Below are 22,152 nucleotides of genomic sequence, written 5' to 3' on the forward strand. Positions count from 1 at the left end.
ACAAAATCACAATACAAAAATCACTAAGAACCCAAAGTAGATTAACAATAAATAAGCAACAAAAAGTAATCAACACTGCCGCACCTAGGAGCATCACAGAAACACTGATGAAAACAAAAGACAAGAAGAAATCCTAAAAGCAGCCAGAGGAAAAAAAGACATCTTGCCTGCAAAAGAGTAGTAAAAACATTAGTTGATGACTAGTTTGTCAACAGAAATGATGAAAGTCTGAAGACAATGGAACAATGTTTTAAAGTACTGAGGAAACTGCAAATACAGCATTCTACACTCCACAAAAGTATTCCAAAGCAAAGGTGAAATTAAGACATTTTCAGGAAAGTAAAAATTGAGAGGGTCTTCCACGCACAAACCTTGACTTAAAAAGAAAAAGGAAAATGCTAATGGAAATCGAATTGACAGAAGAAAATGATCCCAGATGAAAGAAAGAATAGTGCAGGAAAACAGCATTGAGAAAAACTAAACATGTTGGCAAATGAAAATGAATATTGATTTTTTTTAAAAATTAAAAGCCAGGCATGGTGGTACATGCTTGTAATCCCAGCACACTGAGAGGCTGAGGCAAAATCACAAGTTTGAGCCTAGCCTGGGCAACTTAGCAAGACTGTCTGAAAATAAGAAGTAAAAAAGGCTGGGGATGTAGTTCAGTTAGGAAGCCCTGGGTTCAATCTCCAATATGGAAGGAATGCAGGAAGGACAGGAGCAAGGGAGAGAGAGAGGGAGGGAGAGAGGCAGGGAAAGGAGAAAGGAAGGAGGAAATAAAAATAATAACGAGTGGGTTTTAAAAAGCTGTAGACTTGAGCCGGGGATGTAGCTCAGTGGTTCTGCCGCCTGCCTTGCAAGCACAAGGTCCTGAGTTTGATCCCTGGTACCAAAAAAAAAAAAAATGTAGACTTGAAATGAATGATAATACAAATAAATAATACAAAGAGTGAGAATACGTAGAATTAAAATAGTCTAAAATATTTTATTATTCAGCTTTGTGTTTACTGAAAAGAAGTTAAAACATATCCACAAAATGACTTATACAGAAATACACGTTCAGAGAAGCATTATAGGTAATAGCCAGAAACTAGAAACAACCCAACTCAGTGCTGTAGGTGAACTGATAAATTATACCATATTTATACACTGGACTACTACTCAGTAACAAAAATGAAGGAACCACTAAAAACTAAAAACTATGGATGAACCTCACAGGTACAAACATAAGAAGCCAAATTCAAAGGAGATATAATTCCACTTAAATGATGTTCTGGCCAAGCAGAAATGTACTGTGATCTAAAAGTTAGGATAATGGGTATCTGTGGGAATTGAAAACTGGGAAGGGAAAGGGAACTTCTGTGAGGTTGACAAGCTTCTACTTCTTGATATGGTTGATTACAAGTATGTATTTACTTTGCTGGACTTCATCAAGCTCCACACTTAATATTGTGCACTTTTCAACACATATTTCTTACAAAAATAAGTTTTAAAAATAAGTTTGAAAATATATTTGATCATACAAAGAATAACAAAACTTATCCACCACTGATATCAAGAAACAAAACAGTCTCAGTATAGCTGCTTGTGCGCACAATGGTCACACTCCACCCACCCCAGCAGAGATAATCACTTTCCTGAATTTGATGTCCATCATGCCTCTGCATGATTTTATAATCTTACTCCTTACATAAGCTTCCCTAAACAATGTATAAAACTGCTTTGCATATTTTGAAACTACATATAAAGGGTCACTTGGTTTCTATTTTTTAAAAAGAATTTTCTCGGATGAAAATATCCTATATCTTGGCTGCAATTGTGGTTACACAGACTGAAAGTAATTTTAAATGGACCATTCTATCTTCTTCACAGGGACTGGATGGAAAGGTGGACAGAAGTGGAGCTAGGAAGGCCAGTTCGAATTTTCCAGTAGGCCTGGTGACTGCCAAACGCATCTACTGAGGAGTAAGAAAGGAAAGACAGATTGTGCATACAGACCTTGAAGAAGCTTAATTGTGAGTAGAGCAGTAACTAGAGAAAGAAGTAAAGCCAAAGAAAGGTTTCTTCAAGACAGAAGCTCGGGGTTGACCTAGTAGAGAGGAAAAGCTGAAGAGAGACCAGAGATGAGGAATCAATACAGGTAGTTTTTGAAAAGGTGAGAAGATGGAATATAAATTTCAGGTGGTTTGGTCTCTGCTAGGACCAATGTCACCTTGCTTTTAACCGAAAAGAAACAAAAAGAAGAGTGCAATTCAAGAAAGACTGGTTAATGGTGGAAAGATAAATAGTTCCCATCCAATGGTTACCATTTTTTCGATGAACATGAGTCATTATATGAAAAGGGTGGGAGGTGGGGTTTTTAAGCCTGTGAAGAACAATATGGCTTTGCATTAGAAAAGGCTAGGAAAGCGCCCCAGTATTATGGGATGCTTTTTTAAGAAAAAAAATCTGAGGTTTCATTTTGGCCAACATTTTAAATGCCCCACAGACATGCAAACTCTCGCAATACAGTAGTATAAGCTCAAAAACAAGATTATTATTCATGTTTTATTGTGCTGCACAAAGTACACTGTAACCTATATTAAGTACCCAAGGGAAAATGAATAAGGGAATGAAGATTAAATTTTTTCACATTTTATATCAATAGCACATTTTATATTATCTGGCATATTCTGCATTAGAACTGAAGGAAACATTTTCTTTAGAAATAATTCACCGTGGATATCAAATGCATTTTCCTTTTTCTCTTTTTAAATTTTTCAAGTTCTTAGAAGAAAATCAATCTGATTCTTACAATTTTATCAATTCTTCATTTTATGCAAAGAAATAATATGCTAATCTTCTAAAATTATTTTTAGGCAGAAGTCACCATGGGGCAATTCTCATTGGATAAAATGAGAAAGAATCTATATGCCTATATAACCATAATTTGCTACAATTGTAAGAATATGGTTAAGCAAGAAATCAGAACCGCATGCCAAGAAGAATTAACCTCTTCTCCGTATTCAGGACGTTCTTGTTAGTGCGAAATCGTATGTGCACACTCAGTGAAGATGCCTTTACTTCAGGTTCAGCACTCAAAGGGTAACCTCAGTCAGACCTGAATGTGCCCAGGAGAACAAGAGCACTGGTTGCCCTAGGAAACGGCTTAGCACAATGTGTTGCTTATTTTTCATTTATCAGTTATTAAACAGGAAAAGATATAAATTTCAGCATAAATTGTTGTTTTATTACACTAAATTCCATTTACAAGGACTTCATTCATGAAGAAGCACTGCTTTGGTTGGCTGAGCAGTCAGATGTCTGTGCTTACAATTCACGTATATGCTTATTATGTACATTGAGTGCACTCTCCTAATTCCTGTTGCCACAGCCAGACTGTAAATGCATATGTTTTTGTCATTCTTAACCACAGTAATTCAGAACTTCAGCTGCCAAGTTTGGTGCCAATATTCTCACATATGCAGTTCATGCTCCATTCTTAAAATAATTCCTTGTTTGCTGTCAGAAGCTCCTGCTATGATACATAAAATGGCAGGATCAATTTCTTTAAAATCTAAAGCTCTAACTCAATACAGCTATGATGTATTTCTTTTTTCTTCTTGAAAATATTCCCTTTCCTATCTTCCCTTTATTTAGTAATTATAAACCCTGATCAAACAGTAAAACAGCAGAATGTTTTACATATCAACAGACCACAAATAGCAGTGTTTTCAAGGAGGAAATGAAGGAAAATCTCAGTACATGCTAGACCATCCTTTGGGGCACTGTCATTTTAAATGTGGAAGCATCAATTGTTTTTCCTGTGTTGAAAGGTCTACACATGTAAAGGTTTTATGAGCAGACTAAGAAAATAAGCAACTGTTTATCTGTATCATTAATCCCATAGGATACTAATCTGTGCTGGTTTTAAAACACCAGAAAATTCTGGGTGTGAATATTATGGTTTAATATTTCAAGTGAGTCAGAGTTGTTCTGTGGTTGAAGAGCACTGAGACCATACTTCAGGTTCTCAATTGCATATTTCCCAGGGTCAAAGACTAGCTTTATTTCAAAATCCTATAATCTTAGAGTCTCAAGAAATTGGGTGGTTCCCTAGTTCAACATGCTACCCAAAGTTGCAATTTTCCCTTAGGATCCCTGTTTTGATTATTCCATTGAGGGAGTTCCCATGCGAAGGTTCCCAATGGATAGGATGAAGAAAAACTAGAACCTACCTTTTCGACAAGGAGTAAGGATCCAGTGAGCTGGCAAGAAAGCGACAGCGTTGCCAAACACTGAAATCAGACTTCCACAAGAACGGGATTCAGAATTAGCAATCACAAGAGTAAAATATTTAAGACTGGTAGACCCCTACTTCTGGAACCATCCAAGGTCCTTTCATTGGTAGAGAGTTGCTCCCACAATCAGAAGCAAGGTAGCTTTTTTTCAACTGATTTCTTAAAGCAAGAAATGATTCCACTGCTCACAGCAAGGGTTGCCAAGTCAAAGTTTTAAGCATCAAATCTCTTCCTTCTGAAAACCAAGCCAAGGAACCCCCTGGTGGAACTGCTAATGCTTAAAATACTCTAACTTTGGTCTTAAAATTATCACTACGATAATAACATTTCGGTTTTTCTTTTAAAGGTGTAAGTATATAGGCTGTCATTAAAGTCGTAGGATCGTGGCTTGTGGGACTGTATTTTAAGCTCTACTCTTCATCCCGTGTGAAGCCAGCCTTGATCTTCCCGAGAAGGCAAGGGCTCCGAGGCTGAGCGCCCAGCACCTCCCCGGCCAGACCCGGACGGGGTGGCCCGTCCCTTACCTGTCAATGCTGATCACGCACAGTGTCATGATCGAGGCCGTGCAGCACATGACGTCCATGGCGATGAAGACGTTGCAGAAGAAGTGGCCAAAGATCCACTTGCCCCCGATGAGGTCCGTGACGCTGACGAAGGGCATGACCGCCACGGCCACCGAAAGGTCGGCCAGCGCCAGGGACACGATCAGGTAGTTGGAGGGCTGGCGAAGCTTCTTGACGAAGCACACGGAGATCACCACCAGGCAGTTGCCCGCGATCGTCAGCAGCGTGATCAGCGTCAGGATGGAGCCGATCACAACTTTCTCGGCTCTGCCGTAGTTGATTTGCTCTCCGCAACCGGAGACATTGTCCGGGGTCCCGTCCCAGGTGGGCGAGGGGCTAGCCGTCACCTCGGGGACCCCGTTCAGCAGGTGCGGCGTCCAGGAGCTGACTACCGGATCGGCGCCACCGTCGGGGCTCAGGTCCGGCAGCCCGCGCTCAGGCAGGAGGATGGAGCGGAGGTGCCCGTACAGGTCCGGGCGGCCGCTGCTGTTAACGTCCATCATCGTGCCGCTGTGCACCGATGCCCATGGAGCCGGCGCCCCCGCCACGCGCTCGGCCGCCAGTCCCCGGCTTCACCTCGCCGGTTCCGCTCCGCGGGGCCCGGCCATGGGGCCCGCGCTGGCCGCTGGGGGGCGCCCGCCTCGGCCTCGCGGACCCGCACGTCCCAGGCCCCCAGCCGCTGCGGGGACGCCCTGAGTGAGGCGCCGCGACACCCGACGGAAACGGACGCCAGCGACGCGCGGGCTCGCGGATGGGCCTCGGCCGGGCGCGCCGCAGCCCGCAGCGGGGCGGCCAGGAGCGCGCGGCGGCAGCCGCAGAAGTTGCGGAGTCCGCCCCGCCCCTCGCGCCCGCCGCCGCCGCCGCCGCCGCCGCTCCCCTGCGGCAGTTGTGTAGCGTCCCCCCCGCTGCCGCCGTTGCCGCCGCCGCCGCTGCCAGCGCCCCTGGGACGGGCTTTCCCGGCTGGGCAGCACCGCAACCGCTCCCGCGCCTCCCCACTGCGCGGGGGGTGGCGCTGCGCGCGCCTCCCAGGATCCCGGCCAGGCTCCTCGCCCAGGGACCTCGCCTTGCCGCAGGAGACTCAGACCCCCTCCCACAGGGCAGTCACCAGCCTCCTCCCAGTAGCAAATGATTTGATGGGGGCTCTTTTCTTTCGAAAGGACCTGGGGGTCAGCGGACGTTCGGACTCATTGCGAAGTGAAGAACCTTACTGGGGGATTTTTTTTCTTTCATTCTTTCCCTTTTTTTTTTGTAATTAAAAAACCCTTTTCAGAACTAAAGGAGGAAACAGATTCTTCCCTTTCCCATTTTAAGCACTTATGGGAGGAAGCGAAGATAGGAAAGGCGAACCAGTCAACTGGAGTGGAGTAGGAGCTCAGATGAAAAAGAAGACAGGAAAAGGAGAGAGGGAAACCTTAAGATCCTGGCACCAAGAAGGAGCTGGGGGCTCTGACCACGGCCCGCATGAGGAGTTAAACCCTTTCTAACTAACCTTCCAGGCATCTAGAGACAGACCTCTCAGATCTGAAAAGAAAGCCTGGCTGCCTTTATTTATATTCAATCTTCAAAGCCTAATATATTAAAATGAGAGTTCATTTTTCCCACGACATTCTGGAAATCTTGTATACAAGCAAAGAAATGACCATTTATAATGTTCTGCAGAAGAATCCTGGAGCTGTATGTTGATTTAATACCTATTGCCTAAGATCCCCTTTGGTATTCAAACCCTGTCACTGTGGCTGTTTTTATTATTTGTGAGATTTGCTTCATTCCGTTTTGTTTAAAGATTCTATTGAAGCCAGCATTGATTTCTTTGGTTTAAGAATCCAAAAATAATCAAATCTGTTTTCTTTTCTAGTTAGGCCCTGGTGGATTATAAATAAGAAAAAAAGGAACAAATATCTCAAAATGTATTGATCTGAGTGCTGAATAATCTCATTCTTCAAAGTGGAAAGTAACCCTGTTTTTGCAGATAAGGAAACAGAGTTGTTATTGCAATCAACTGGTAAGCATTAATTATGTTTCGAATTCAGGCTTTTCTGATTACTGTGCCTATATTCTTTCCCCTATACACTGAAAAAAAAAAAATTTAAGAGAAAAAAATTTCCCCTAAATGGCAGGGTAATGTTCATAGCTCCTTCACTGTGACCAACAATTCAGGGGGTCCCCTGTGCCTGGGATGAACAAAGCAATTCATTGAGTCAGAGAAAGAATAGAAGATAATGTCTAGCTACAACGCAAGCCATATTATTTAATACTTCAGAGAACAGATGAAGTTTCTTCAACATTATGGTAGCACAGTAATATCAAGTAAAAGAAAAATAATTTGTAGCTGAAGCGCATCTAAGAAGCCATTTGTTCCCCTTCTATATAAAAGACGAAGTAAAAGCTGGGTTCCAAAATTTAAATTTGTCCACGATCATATGTGGCAAGATCAAATGTCTCAATTTTTGCTTTTGAGGTTTAAAATTGTCATAAGACCTCCTAAAAGTTCTTTAAAGTGGTACATTTCTCAAGACACCTTTGACTTTTCTTTTTTAACTTTTAGGGCCAATTTTCAGTTTTACCTAATTGACTTTTAATATTTTTTCCCTTGAGTGCGTATCTTGACTCTTTTAAATAATATTCCACATTAGTGGATTACACAGATTTTGAAGTAAAGTTCTATTTTTATTTGAATTCATAGTCAGTATAATTCCCCACTCACATTCTTACCAACATTTAGCCCATGTATAATTTCACAGTAGCTCTGGTTCTTGTTTTTCCTTTGTCCTAATCCATTAGGGCTGCTATAACAAAAATACCGTAAACTAGGTAGTTTAACAACAAACGTGTATTTCTCATATCTTGTGGCTGAGAAAGCAAAGGTCAAGGGACTAGCAGTTTCAGTGTCTAGTGAGGCCCAGTATTCTAGCTCATAGACAGCCATCTTACGGTGTCCTCACAAAGCAGGAGAGAGTGAGAGAGCGCTCTTGAAACTCTTGTGTGAAGGCACTAATCCCATTCATGAGAGTTCTGCCTTCATGACCTAATCACCTCTAATGGCCTCACCTAACATCATTCCACTGGGCATTAGGATTTCAACTTACAAATTTGGAGAGAAAAAAATGTTTAGTCCATAGCAACTTTTAAATTTTGTGACATATAAATGCACCAAATAATAATCATTAAATACTATTTTCAAAATTACTTTCTCTCCCATTGCCCATATAACATCAGGTCCAGACTTACTTCCCTTTGTTCTATAAACAATCACCTCTGTTGTATTACCCCTGGTGATGGCTGAGTGCATTTCTTAAAAGTTGCTAGGTTTTTAATTTATAAGCTGTCACAATGCATAAACATAATTATTGAAAATCTTGGCTTCTGCAGCATTACTTTGCTTATTGTTGACTTTAAATTTCATCTATCATTGTATTATTCTGAAATCCTGACAGACCAATCTGGAATTCTTTCTGTTTTCCTCTAGCCTTCCCTAACAAATAATTGTATCCTCATAAAAATGCTAATATTTCACATATATTTTTCCGTGCTTTTCTCACAAAGAAAAACTAAAGATAAATCATCACAAAATATTCATAAAATATCAAAACATTCATTTTCAAAGTGAAATTTGCTGTTCATTTTGCCCTTAGTTTCCTGGTGTTTTAAAATCTGTATCAAGGTGCTGCTTCCTTTACTCCTCCCCTTGCCTCCCTATTCTTTGGCAGTTATACTGCAAATAGTAAGTGAAGTGTTGGCATCTAAATCAAATCATATCTTCAGTTTTTATTCTTTTTACTTCTTTCATTAAGAAAACTGTCTTAAAAACTACCAATTCTCATCTAGAACCTCATTTGCCTATAACAGCTTTCTCATAAAATTGCCTGTAAGGGTACCTGAGAATACAGCTTTCTGATGTTTCCAACTGGCAATCTCCTGTTCCAAAAACTGCTCTGGGGAGTAAAGAAGAACAGCAGAGTCCTACAACATGAATTATCATCTTTTTATAAGCCCTTCTTCCTTCTAGGTACTCATCTAGCTCATCTAAATGCATAGCTTCATGATATCTATGCAAACCCTCACATGCCCATCCACAGGACAGAAGCGAGTTTATTTTCCCATAAAGTAGCACACTCTGGCAATTACATTTACTTAAAGAACACAAGTGAAATAAAGCTTCCTCTGCCCAGAGGGTTTACTGGCAACTTCTGGGTTAGTCAAGCGTGCTGAGGTCATCCCTGCGCAGGTTCCTATAACTTGCCATGCCCAAGGCAGCAGACGACCTACTCTCACTTCTCCAGATTTTTTCAGTCTCTCACTTTTTTACATCATTCTCTCACTGAATGGATGTAACATTATACATCAACATAAGTAAGGTAATGCTGCAGAGGCCAAGATTTTCAATAGCTATGTTTATGCATTATGACAGCTTATAAATTAAAAATCTAGCAACTTTTAAGAAATACATTCGGCTATCACCAGGGATAATATAATAAAGGTGATTGTTCTGTAAAAAGTGAAGCCTGGACCTTATATGGACAATGGAAGAATGAGAGAATGTATGAAAAGAGACTTGAAAAGCTAGAATGCCTAAGTGGATGTTCAATGAATTGAGTTTCCTGTAATTCAAAATGTCTGGAACTGAAAATGTTTACAATTTCAGATTTTTCCAGATTTTGGAATATTTCCATATACATAATGAGAAACTATACCTGACTTATTTTTTCAGGCATTCAGTAAACATGTGCAAGCTACATATAAATAGGCACTGTGATAGGTTCTGAGATGGATAATCCCTTTTGTATTTCAGATTTTCCCAGATTGACCTTTTCATAAATAATGAGATATCTTAGGGATGGGACCTAAGTCTAAACATGAATTTCATTTAAGTTTTATATAGATATACCTTATACACAAACCCTAAAAGTAATTGTATACAGTATTTTTATTGCACCTGTATTTTGAGACCTGTTGCATAAGGTCAAGTATGGAATTTTTCCACCTGTGACATCATGGTGGCACTCAAAAAGTTTCAGATTTTGTTACATTTTGTGCTTCAGAGTTTGAGATTAGGGATGCTCAACTTGCACTAAGATTATTGTACATAAATATCCAAATACCACCCTGTGGCTACAAGTGGGGCACAGATGAAAACACACATCAAGGGACAAGGACTTAAATCAGTCAGCAGAGATATTTTGGCTGTCCATTTGGGATAAAAGCAGTTAGCTTGGGACACGAAAATGTCCTCTGTGACAATCCCCATCACGATAGCTAGTCTCACATTTTGTAGCCTTTTAAAGCACTTTTTTCATATATTTATTGTAGTATTATTACATTATGCTTTCTTTATATTTTCACAACTGTCTTTCCCATTAGACTGTGAATTCCCCAAAAACATGGATATTTTCTCATTCCTGTTCATACTAGATGTTCAATAAATATTTTTCATGAAATATTCAAAATGAAGTAGGTATAGAATAACGCTTGTAACCAAGAGTCATTTGTATTTTAAAATAATGTCCCTGCCTACATTGTGAGTTACTTTTATGTTTTCTTCTATTTGGAAGATTTTCATTCTTTACAAATTAAGTGTAATCTTTAAAAAATTTCCTCCAAACAAGATGAATAATAAATAAGAGAACAGATACATTCAAGAGTACTATTTATTTTATTTATTAATTATTCAATTTTTTAAAACCAGGACTGTTTTTGAAATGCAAGCGAGGCACGTACACCCTCTAGTGGAGAATCTAATTAGCAATGGAATTTTACAAAAGGAATTTCTATGGAAAGATTTTGTCAAGGAACAGCTGGACATTGTCACCTCCATGGTCCAAATCTAAATCTTCTAATGAATAGAAAAATTCAGTTTCTCAATGAAAAGAAGGTAGATAAAAGTAGCAATCTCTTATTGATTGAGTTAACATTAATTATTGAATATCAAATGCAGACCATGTATTGTTTTAGGGGTTTTTTGTTTTTTGTTTTTGTACCAGGGATTGAACTTGGGACCTTGCGCTTGTGAGACAGGCGTCGGAACCACTGAGCTAAATCCCCGGCCCAGGAGTTCTTTTTTTAAAAAGGACACATTCAGTTTTAGATTCTATAGAATATTCAAGTGCAGATGTCGGGGAGGCAGATACAACTTCAAGTAAAGATCTCTCAAGAGAAAGTAAAGATAGACAAGCGGCCTGAGGATTCAACTCTGTGTTGCTCCAATATCCTGAGGTCAGGGAGAGAGAGAGACACCAGCAAAAACTAAGGAGAGGCCAGTGAGTGAAGAGAACTGAGGAAAATTGAGTGCCTAAAATCAAGGGAAGAATATGTTTCAAGGAAAAGAAAAAAATGAACTATTTCAATGGAATGATGGGGGTAAAAGCTGGTTGGAATGGATTCAAGGGACAAAAAGAGAGAAAATGGCAATTCAGAGAGTGAACCACATTTGGAGTAGTTTTACTCAAAAGGGTACCAGTAATTGGGGCAGAAACTAAAGAGACATTGATATTTAAAGAGAATCAAAATAGCAAGAATAAAGGCTTTCATTGAAGGATTATTACATCTTATTCTACATTTTCCAACCCTTTTAGGATTTGAGAACCCTCCTATATTCTTCAAAATAATATTTGAATGCAAAATTGCCAGGCTAGGGGTGTAGCTCAGTGATAGATTTTGTGCTTAGCATGCACAAGGCTGTATATTCTATCCCCAACACACACAGGCACACTCACACAATTCTGTCCCTGTTTTCAGGCAAAACTATACCTGATCTATTCTATTCTTTCGGTCATTCAATAAGCATGTACCTGCTGCATGGTAATAGGCCTTGTGCTAAGTGGGAGGGGTGGACAAATACGGCAAGTTCTCAGCTCTGGAGATATTCCCTGCCAGGTGGAAGAGACAGACAAGTAAATAATTACCATGCAATATGAAAAGCCTCTCAATATAGGTATAAACCAAAGATAACCAAGCCCAGAGGAAAGAGACATTAGTTGTGCCTGGAGAGACAAAGAATTCACAGAGCTAACATTTCAACACATGCAGAAAGTTCATCTGAAGTCTGGAAGAAAAGAGTGAGATGCCCACAAGTACTATAAACACATGGAAGGTTCATCATATCTGGATGGTGTAAAATGCATTGGAAAATGGTAGACCTGTTGAGACAGATCATAAAGAAACCTGTGCACCATGCAAGGTAGGTGTGAATTTTACTCTGAGCAAGAAGTATCTGATTATTTTTCTAAAATCAAATTAAATATGACCCTGAGCCCTCATCCTATTTATCTGATGGAAATACCACTCCAGTCATTAATGTGGTTTCCTGTGCCTCTACCTCAACCCCTAGGCTGCCTGATGAACCTGGAGTCATACCCAAAGCAGGATATTCCAGGATGTTATTCTGTTCCTCATTGGTGTCAAATCCAGCATAGCCTCACAGAGCAACACCTCAGCTCCTCAGCCTATCAGATGCATGGGAACCTTGACTGAAGCTGGACACTGAGGTTTAAGGCTTTATCTTTCCAGGAACATTCCCCAATAAGCTTACCCACTTCCTGAAGGTTCCTAGTACCAGAAGAAAGCTAAACCATAAATTTGCTATAGTCAGAAAATCATTCCTTTTCCTTCCCATGTGCCTTTCTGAAACATCCCTCAGAAAAAGATGAGGGGAGGGGAGGAGAGGGAAGGGGGGAAATATCACTAATACACTACCCCTACAATTACCTCACATGTATACTTTAATTTTACTACTCTGAGATTTTGCCCTCCAGCTTACATTTAGTAATGTTAGAAACACCTACTAGTGTCACAACTGGAGGAATACTACTGACATTTGGTGGGTAGAGGAGTCAGATGCTGCAAAACATATTACATGGACATGACAAACCCCACAACGGTGCTATCTGTTCCAAAACATCAGTAATGCTACAGTTGAGAAGCCATGCTGTAGGCCACATATTAAGCTGAAAATGCACAATGTGAGAAATAAAGTAGTTAAGTTTTTAAAAACAATTCAGCATTTACTTGCTTTAGACTGGAAATTTGATACTTTTTTTATCCTGAACCAAAAGAAGGGCAGAGGTTATTTTGTTATCATCATCATCATTATTATTTTGCATTACTGTATACAGAATTTTGCTTTGAATCTTCAACTGGAAAAATATTTAGTTTTATTCATTTTTATAACCAAAGACTATTGTAAAGAAATACAAATACGTATTAAAATGGTTACATTTTTTACATGATGGATCTTATATAAAAGATAATGATTTTTAACTTACAAGAGCCCAAGTTTTTTTCCCAAGCTCCTTTTAAATGAAATATTTTGTAATATTCCCTTTACTATTTTGAATCAAAAATAAATAATAAATAAGTATGAATTTAAGTATGTGGGAGCTTGTATCAAAATGTTAGTTGCTTTTATCTAATTTTCATAAATGTTTAGATTTATGTTAACTAAAAATTGTCCATACTTCTAATCAATATGTACTATTTTGAAGGGATAAGTATACATCTATATACATATATGCTCACATATTTTATATACCTACTTAAACTCCTCAGAATAATACATATTAATTGTGATATATATATATATATATATATACACACATAGGGATCACTGTGAATGTGACTGCTGTATATGTGACAATACATAGATATGCTGTATAGTCAATTCAAACAATATGAGCAGTGTTGCCACAGTGATGATTCTCTGAAATTGCCAACAGCTCTTATTAGAGTTCTCTTATTTCTTTTTTTTTTTTTTTTTTTTTTTTTGCGGTACCAAGGATAGAACTCAGGACCTTATGCTTGCAAGGCAGGCACAGTGCCACTGAGCTAAATCCCTGGCCATAGAATTCTCCTATTTCTAACCAATGCTTACAGTTCCAAACAAAGCAAAGTAGTTTTCCCTGTATTAATTCAATAGTTACACTCCTAGAAAATTCTGTGCATGTTAAAATTATTTTTTAAATCCTGTGTATTTATATGTAAAACAAAGTTATATTCTAGGCCCTGATAATGATAAACAGCTTTTCCTCTACACAAACTCCTGGCAGAACATTTGGATAAAGACATCCCTATACCTTGCAAGATGATTAGCATTCCTGACCCCTTCTCCCACAAAGCTACCATCACCCACCCCAGTCCACCATTATTTTGACAATAAATGTGGAACATGCTATTGTGATAAGCAAAACAATGACTAAACAAATCTTCAAATGCCTTCCCTATTCAGGGTCGATGGAGAGAATGAAACAGGGAGAATCAACAATGTCATAGGGCATTGATTTAACCACTTACTGGTCCAATTATTTAAATACAGGATGACCAAAAATTGCATTTTTGTTATTTTTTAATAAGATAATATGAAATATAAAAATAACAATTTTATCAAATGTATTCAATAATTTTTCTGTGTATGGTATATTTTAAAACATTCAATACACCATGCAACATTACAATCTGAACAGTAGTATCTAGTCTCTTTCCGAATTTTTGTATTATTGTTTTTGAACAACACACTTTACACTGTCGTGTTGGCTTTTCCATTTTTCTGGGGATGTATAATTTCAGTTAAAAAACTACCCACTAAACATAATGGTGAAGATGTCAATGGTGGACTTAAGGTTGGCATTTCACTATCCCATATTTTTAAATTGTTTGGTCTATTAGACCTAATCTAAGTTGCAAATTACTTTTGGAATCCTCTTGTTTTGAATACATAACAAATGAGTTTCGTATTGTTTGGTCCAGAAGGTACATAAACATTTTATAATGATATTTTTTCCTTGCTTTTTGATTACAGGATAGCTTGTTAGATGTTGATCAACTCTGTCAACACCACCCATAAAATTATTATAATCATTGACAACTATTGGAATTCTTTTAGTCTTATTCTTCTTTCGAATTCTATCATTTCTGTATTATGAATAGTTGAAAATAAGGAGATGTCTTTTTTGTCTTTCCATTTCACAACACACTTTTCTTCTCTGATACACTAACATTTCTTCCTTTTTCAGTTTTTTCTTTTGCAAATCTTTTGGCACTTCCTTCCTAGTCAGCCTCAGTGTCCCAAATGTGTCCATTTGTACTGTAAAAGAATATCACTAAGTTATGGAGAAATATAAAAATTTTATCTAATGTACTTATGATAAGAATTTTTATAGACTGTAGCAGAAAATTATAGGTTATTTTTTACAAATAAACACTAATTACTAAGAAAAACTCAGAACTTATTAGATTTTACTAGAAACAAACATCAAAGGCAAATACAATGTTCTAAATTAAAAAGAATACAAAAAGTAGTCAATATAAAGTAAACCAATGCATGAGTGTATCTCATGCAAATAAGAATCGACTGGTTGAAATGACACTTGAGTGATCCTCAGGATAGTATGTAAACAAACATGCCACTCAAGTAATGCTTGGGGTAAACTGTTAAGTGGTTAAAGCAGAGTTCATAAAAAATTTCTGTAAAGTAGTTATAAAGGCTTCTAAACCACCTGATCAGGTACAGTCACAGCAGTGACCCCCCCTCCTGGCACTAATTTTCTGTATTAGTCACTATCCCATCACAGACAAAATTCCCAACATCTGCAACTTAAAGGAAGAGAAGTTTTATTTTGGTGAATCCTTTCCAAGAGTTTATTCCAAGATTGGCTAGATCCAAGGCATAAATGACATGGTGGGAAGGCTTAGTGGAGGAAAGCTATTCACCCCATGACAGCCATGAAGCAGAGAGAGAAGAAAAGAGGCAGGAACAGAAATACACCCCTCCATTTCACTCCCCAACACAGTGACCTACCTCCTGTGACCAGGACACCCATTTCCTAATAGCACATTCATTAAATCACTGGGGCACTATGATCTAATTACAACCCCCAAATCCTCATCTCTGAGCACATGGAACTTTGGGGGGTCATTTTAAACTACATATATGATACTACAACTTTGTTGAACTCATTAACGCTGTTAGTTTTGTATGTGGATTCTCAAATGTTTTCCAAATATGAAGTAAAATCATCTGTGAATAGGCATAATTGTACTTTCTAATTTGAATCAGGATGTTTTTTATTTCTTCTTGCCTGATTGATCTTGCTAAAAAATTCTAGTATAATGTTGGATACCAATGGCAAAAAGTGACCATCTTTGTCTTTTTCTTGATATTAGGGGAGAAGTATCAGTCATTTACATTCAATATAATGGTATTTGTGGATTTTTCATAAGTGCTCTTTATCAAGTCAAGAAAGTTGCTTTGTATTCCTATTTTGCTAAATGTTTCATTATGAAAGAGTTCAGATTTTGACAATTTCTTTTCATCTCAATTGAGATTATCTTGTGGATTTTTTTCTTCCTCCTATTAATGTAATATATTCTATTCATTGAGGGTTTTTATTTTGTATCACTTTTGCATTCCTAGAGTAAATCTCACTTGCTCATGGTGCACGATGCTTTGTTTTAATATGTTGTTTAATGTGGTTGGTTAGCATTTATTATTTTGACATCTATTTTTGTAATGGATATTAGTTTCTTTGTGAAGACTTTGTCTGACATTGCTACCATGGCAATGCTGGCCTAATGAATGTGTTCCATCCTCTTCTATTCTTTGGTAGAACTTACAAAAGTTGGTGTGAATTCTTTAAACCTTTGATAAAATTCACTAATAAAACCAGTATCTGGTCCTTGTTTTGTTGTTATTATTTTATTTATTCTTTTGGGGTATGAAGACTTCTTCAATTACTAATTTATTCACTTGTCATAAATCTACTCAGACTTTGTTCTTCAATCAGTTTCAAGTAGATTATGTAATTTGTCACAGCATTCTTTCATAATTCTTTTTTAATACAGTTACATTTTAAAACATTTTAAAAGAAAACATGAAAAAGAAATATATTGGTATTTCATTTTTAATTATTTATATAGTCATCTTTATCTGTGTTCATTTTTTATAGATCCTTAGTGGTTTTTAATCATAATCCAGCTGTTAATCTTATAGAAAGCCACTTGTATATGATGAGTCATTTTCCTCTTACTGCTTTCAAGATTCTCTTGCTTTTGACTTTTGAAATCTGTCTTAGTATAGCTTGGAGTTTTTTGAGCAGTTTAGATGCATAGACTCATTTTTTTAAATCAAACATGAGAAGCTTTTGGCCACTTTTCCAGATATTCTTGTCCTTTTCTCTCCTTCTTATTTTGATATTTCCATTATGTATATGTTGGTACATTTGATGATATCTCTCTAGTTTCTTAGATTATGTCATTTTTTTTTCTTTTTTCTCTTAGGCCAGTATATGTCAATTGACCTATTTTAATGTTTACTCAGTTCTGCCTTTTCATTTCTGTTGGTGAACCCCTTTAATGATTTTTTTTTAATTTCAGGTATACTCTCTTGCTCCAGAATTTCTGTTTGGTTCCTTTTTCTAATTTCTATCTGTTTAGTGATATTCTTTTTTTGTGTACCTCATATTTTTGGTGAAAGATGGATAGTTTGGATATTAGAATGTGGCAACTTTAAAAATCAGATTCTCTCCCCTCTTTTGTTGTTACTACTATAGTTGCTGTCATTTATTTTGTTATTATTCTGAGCTAATTTTATAAAATCTGTATGCTTTGTTATGTGTGGCCATTAGTTTAATGGTCAGCTATTGATTTTCCAGAGTTTACAAAGTGGCTAGAACCAAGAGTTTGCAGAATTAGATCCAGTCTTTACAGTAGGTTCTGTTAGTGTGTTGACTCATAGCTTTAAATTTCAGCCAGACTGTTTACATATTTGCCTTAGCTTTCACTTCCTACTTAGTCAGCACCTAAAGGTCAGCCAAAGATGAGTGCTTTGGGCCTTCTTGGGTCTTTGCTGTGCATATGCACAGCTTTCTATATTCCCAAGAATATGTTAAATCATTTCAAAGTCTTTTTTTCTGCGTTTTTTTTCCTAAGCTTTTTGTTAATCTATTGTTTATCCAAACTATTCTTTGCTCCAGGTATCGGTGATTGCAAATATTTCCCACAAATGCCTCCTGCATAACCATCTCAGCACTGTCAGCGTCATGGCTTAGGAAAAATAAAGGCAAACCCTTTAGTTGACTCCTCAATAAGTCACTGGATGAGTTACAATCACAAGTCATTATAAATGAGGTCCATTCTGTTCCCTCTGGTACCAGTACATGAGCTGGGAATATAGGTGGTATAATTATTAATTGTGATATGTCAAAATGACTTGAGTAAGAACTTCCTAGAAGATTAGTAAAGCTCTGAATGTGTCTGTGGATGACTGACAGGCCACAACGAGGAAAGACACATTCCAGATATGGGTGGCACCAACTAACTGGCTTGTAGCCTGGACAAAATAAAAAGGGACAGAAGAAAGTCATTCCTTTTTTTTTATTTTGAAGGAGCTCCAGTCTTCAACATTGCCTTTGGACATTCATTTCCAGTACCTTCAGGCTTCCAGCGCAGATTCTTTATCCTTCCAGTGCACACCCTTTGGCTTTCCAACACAGATTGCACTGGTGACTCTGCAGTGAGATCCAGGCCTTCAATCTTTGACTGAATCCTTGGACCCCCCCAGTATGCAGACAGCCATTTTTCATTCTTCTACCTCTTATTTCACAAGTGGCCACTGTAAGCCTACCTAGTAGATCCTTTGTAAAATCTTATACTTATTTTATGTTAAATCTTTTCCTCTAGTGAACCCTAATACAGATTGTTTTTTTCTAGGGCCCACTACCAAGGTAAAGGACCAGGGTAAATTAAAATGCTACAGGGCTTCCTATTCTTACCAAGGTTCCACTGATTTTTCTTGATAAAATATTCGACTGATTCCTAAGGGCTTTTGGTTAATTTTTGGAATTCAGAAACGGTTGACTCTGATCACCTCTGACAACTTCTTCATTGCTTTTGTGAGGACATATCACTGACTAGCATAGAATCTTGGAGACACAATAAGATGAAATCAGACATGGGCTGGTTCTTGAGCCTGCTGACAATTATCACCTCTGTTTGCCTTTTCTTCAAGACCCTATAATGTGGGGAGGGTCCCCTGTATCAGGTTTCAAGATATTATGAACCAACTGAAGATTGTTGCTCAACTTGGACAGAAATCTCAAAATGGCAAGTATAGCTTCCTTGATGTTAGTGGCTCCAGGGTTTGAGTGTCAGAAGCTCTCAGCCCTTAGTGTTACAGCTTCAAGCTTTGAATCCCAGTGCCTTTTACGTCTTAAGTGTCACAGTTCTTAGTAGTTTCTAGCCATCCCACTCAGTAGCTGGAGCTTGTAGGCCCCTTGGTGGGTTTCTGGAGCTCCAGGTACCTCACTCAGGATCCTGTACAGGTCCCCATAGGTCTCTGTAGGTCTCCATAGTTGTTGGCAAGTGGTCTCCACTTGCCAAGTGTGCTCAAGATTAATAGGTCTTAGTATTCCTAACTCTTTCATAGTACAGCCCATTCTACCTGAGATAAAAGCAAAGAGTAGGCAGTAAGATCACCAGACTAAGGCTTTATTAGGACCTGTGCTGCTGCACAGTGAGATATGCACAGGAGAGAGCCTTCCTCGAATGACCGAAGTAGAACGACAGAATGCTGCTTATATATAGGAGTAGCCATGCATTTACAGTCTTCCACATCTCACACACCTATTTTGAGACTTTCAGTGTAATGGCACAAGGGGGATGACATCTGGAGGTTACAGGGTGGAGTCATATAGAATGGCTGCATGGCCATCTGGGATCAGTCTGAAGCAGCATACTACAAACAAAGCAAACATCTCCCTCATGGCAGTGGGGCATGTAGGAGCAGTCAAGGTGCAGGAAAGGCAATGCTTGATTGACACCTCTGCTTTTCTGCACACTGCCAGGGCTGAAGTTTTAACTGTTGCTGCTTTCAAGGGGTTTCCAGGAGTGGTAGCAATGTTGATCTTGGCCCTCTGGGGTTTGAGAATTTGGGTAATAAGTGCGGTCTAAGTCCGTCCCCATCTTTGCCCTGTCAGGTGTACTCCTACGTCTGCTCTTCAAGGAGGCGGCAGCAACACCTGAATGGCTTTAGCCATGGGGTATCACAGCTATCAGCTGGGCTGCTGCTCCTGTCAAGGCTGAAGGAACCAGCCATTGTGGCGGCAACCAGAGATGGCAAGAAGATGCTGGTGATAGTTATCCTAGTTCATCCTCGAGACAGCAAGGGGGTAGGGCCTGATGGCTGTCATTGTGATCATGGTCCCTCTGCCAAAGAAAAAGAGAAGAGTTGGGCCTTATTTTCCTATCTCAGAGAAACAAAATATTTTAGTTCTTTATTTTCACTGAAATGAAGCATATGATTTTAATTGAAAATCTTTGTAATTTAGAAGATATTTATAAAATTTTATTAGAGTCTTCTCTTGATATTTGCAACTTAATGTGCATTATATTGACAACTAGTCACTCCTAATGTAAGGTAGGTGTAAACTCCTCAATTGCACAATTACATGGATTTTGGACTATGGAAAATTTTTAGCACTTAAGTCAAGGTCCAAAAAACATTACTGGAACTATTGTTTTAGCTTAGAAAATATATTCTTTGTAACTTTCTGTAGTAATGAAAAATCTCACTTCTTGTTTCAACTTTAACAGCACAAGAAGCATATGTGGACATTATTGTGGTTCAAACAACTTAGTTTTCATTGAAATGACTATCACAGTATAAGTTTAAAAAGTATGTATTGTTTTGTCTTGTAATTTTATGTTGCCTATATTATGCAACATTATCAAGTCTTCAACAAAATGTATTTCTAAAGCCATTTAGTGTTTGAGAATAATAGTTGAGTATGGTTCTTCTCATTCTGAAAAAAAAATTCAATCTTCATGCTGAGCTCAAAAAATCACAAGAAAACTATGTCTGCTGTCATTGAACTCCTTTACATTAAGGTGAATCAGGATGGTCAGCTTCTATTAGTAATGCATGGCTGCTCCTTCTGTATGTAAGCTGACAAAAATTCATTGAATTGATAATGGTTAAGGCCATGAGAATGAATAAGTTCATGATTGGTATAATTTGTTAAACAACACATTAAAACCTTTTTTTCAACCATTTGAAAATGTAAGAATGATTCTTGGCCTGAAGGGCATAGAAAAACAGATGGAAGATAGGATTTGGCCATAGGCCATAGTTTTCTAACCCCCAATTTAGGCTAATTACAAGCAAGCTATTTGTAAAATTCTAGTTTTCCAATATTATTTTTATGCACCAAAGTTCAAATTTTCTCTTTGTAATTTTCATTCACACTAAAAGTAGTAATTTAAAAAGCAAATTAAGCAATTTAATCTTAACTTCAAAGTTTAAATCAAGTCAGTTTGGGTCGATAGTGTTCAGCTCTATAATTTGATGTTACAGTATGAATTCAGTCCATAATTTTCATATCTGGAAACCAGTTACAGTGCAAAAACTGAGCTAGGATATTCCTAGACACGTGAGTTTCCCAAGTAAAATTTTGCTGTAAATGGACAAATCAGTTTAAATGCTTTTTTGGATGAGTATTTGGAGTATTTAAAGAGGTTATATATCATCAACAAAAAACAAATATTTGATCCAATCTTCACTAGTAAGCTGAGATAAAGATTTTATCCTTGAGGACATTTATAAGTAAATTTCTTTCCAACAGTTCAAATTTTCCTCAGCATCCTCTATAGCTATTTGGAGCATGAAGTGTGTGGGGCATGGTTAATGCCTTAGCTATTACTTGCATGGTTTTTAAATTTAGAATTCAAAGTGGTTTCTGGTCAGTGGTACAATAAATTGGTTTAAATTTTATGTCTTGACAAAATCTTGTCATATTGTGCTTCTGTTTCATACATCTGATGTGAAATGTGAATATTGGCCCCAGCAGGAATCCCATCTGTAGTCATGGTTACCAATTTTGACTCGTCCACTTAAAATGTTCAAATCTCTTCTCCCTACACACAAAAAATAAGCCACTTCATAATGTTGTGCCTTTTTGCAGCACCATTTCCATCAGTCATTAGTCATATCAAAATTTTTGGCAACACAAATAGCTTTTAGCTATTTGTTCTCATATTGGCTGCAATGAAAAATACCAGAAATAAGTTAGTTTTTTCATATAACTTGCCCTGTAACACTAAGCCATTTTACAACATACTGAACAATGGAACTTGTAGGTATTATATTTGCAAGTGCTTATTTCTGTTTAAGGCCTGTTCTTTCTTTTGCCTTCAAGAAATTTCTTTGTTAACTTCCTTGCAATGAAAAGTTTTTGTTGTTTGAGCAAATTTCTTTTTCACTTAACATGCAGCACCATTCCTGTGATGCTTACTTTTTATTTGTCAACTTGACTAGTCTGTTGGGAGGA

General features: G+C 37.8%; 1 protein-coding gene across 2 annotated transcripts in view; it reads right to left on the minus strand.

Moving 5' to 3' along the window:
- Positions 1-5,460, minus strand: part of Htr7 (5-hydroxytryptamine receptor 7) — a 102,266-nt gene extending 96,806 nt beyond the window's left edge. Inside the window, exon 1 of one of the 2 annotated variants that reach the window (XM_004838488.4) lies at positions 4,805-5,460. In XM_004838488.4, coding sequence (XP_004838545.1) covers positions 4,805-5,346 — 542 coding nt within the window. In that variant the 5' untranslated portion in view covers positions 5,347-5,460. Of the gene's footprint in view, positions 1-4,217; positions 4,347-4,804 lie in introns of those variants that run through there. The other variant, XM_087184891.1, reaches the window with a different exon arrangement.
- Positions 5,461-22,152: the final 16,692 nt, after the last annotated feature.

Source organism: Heterocephalus glaber, unplaced genomic scaffold (genome assembly GCF_053883595.1).
Source record: "Heterocephalus glaber isolate CG9 unplaced genomic scaffold, H.glaber_assembly_v1.0 deba00001497, whole genome shotgun sequence".
NCBI classification, from domain to species: Eukaryota; Metazoa; Chordata; class Mammalia; order Rodentia; family Bathyergidae; genus Heterocephalus; species Heterocephalus glaber.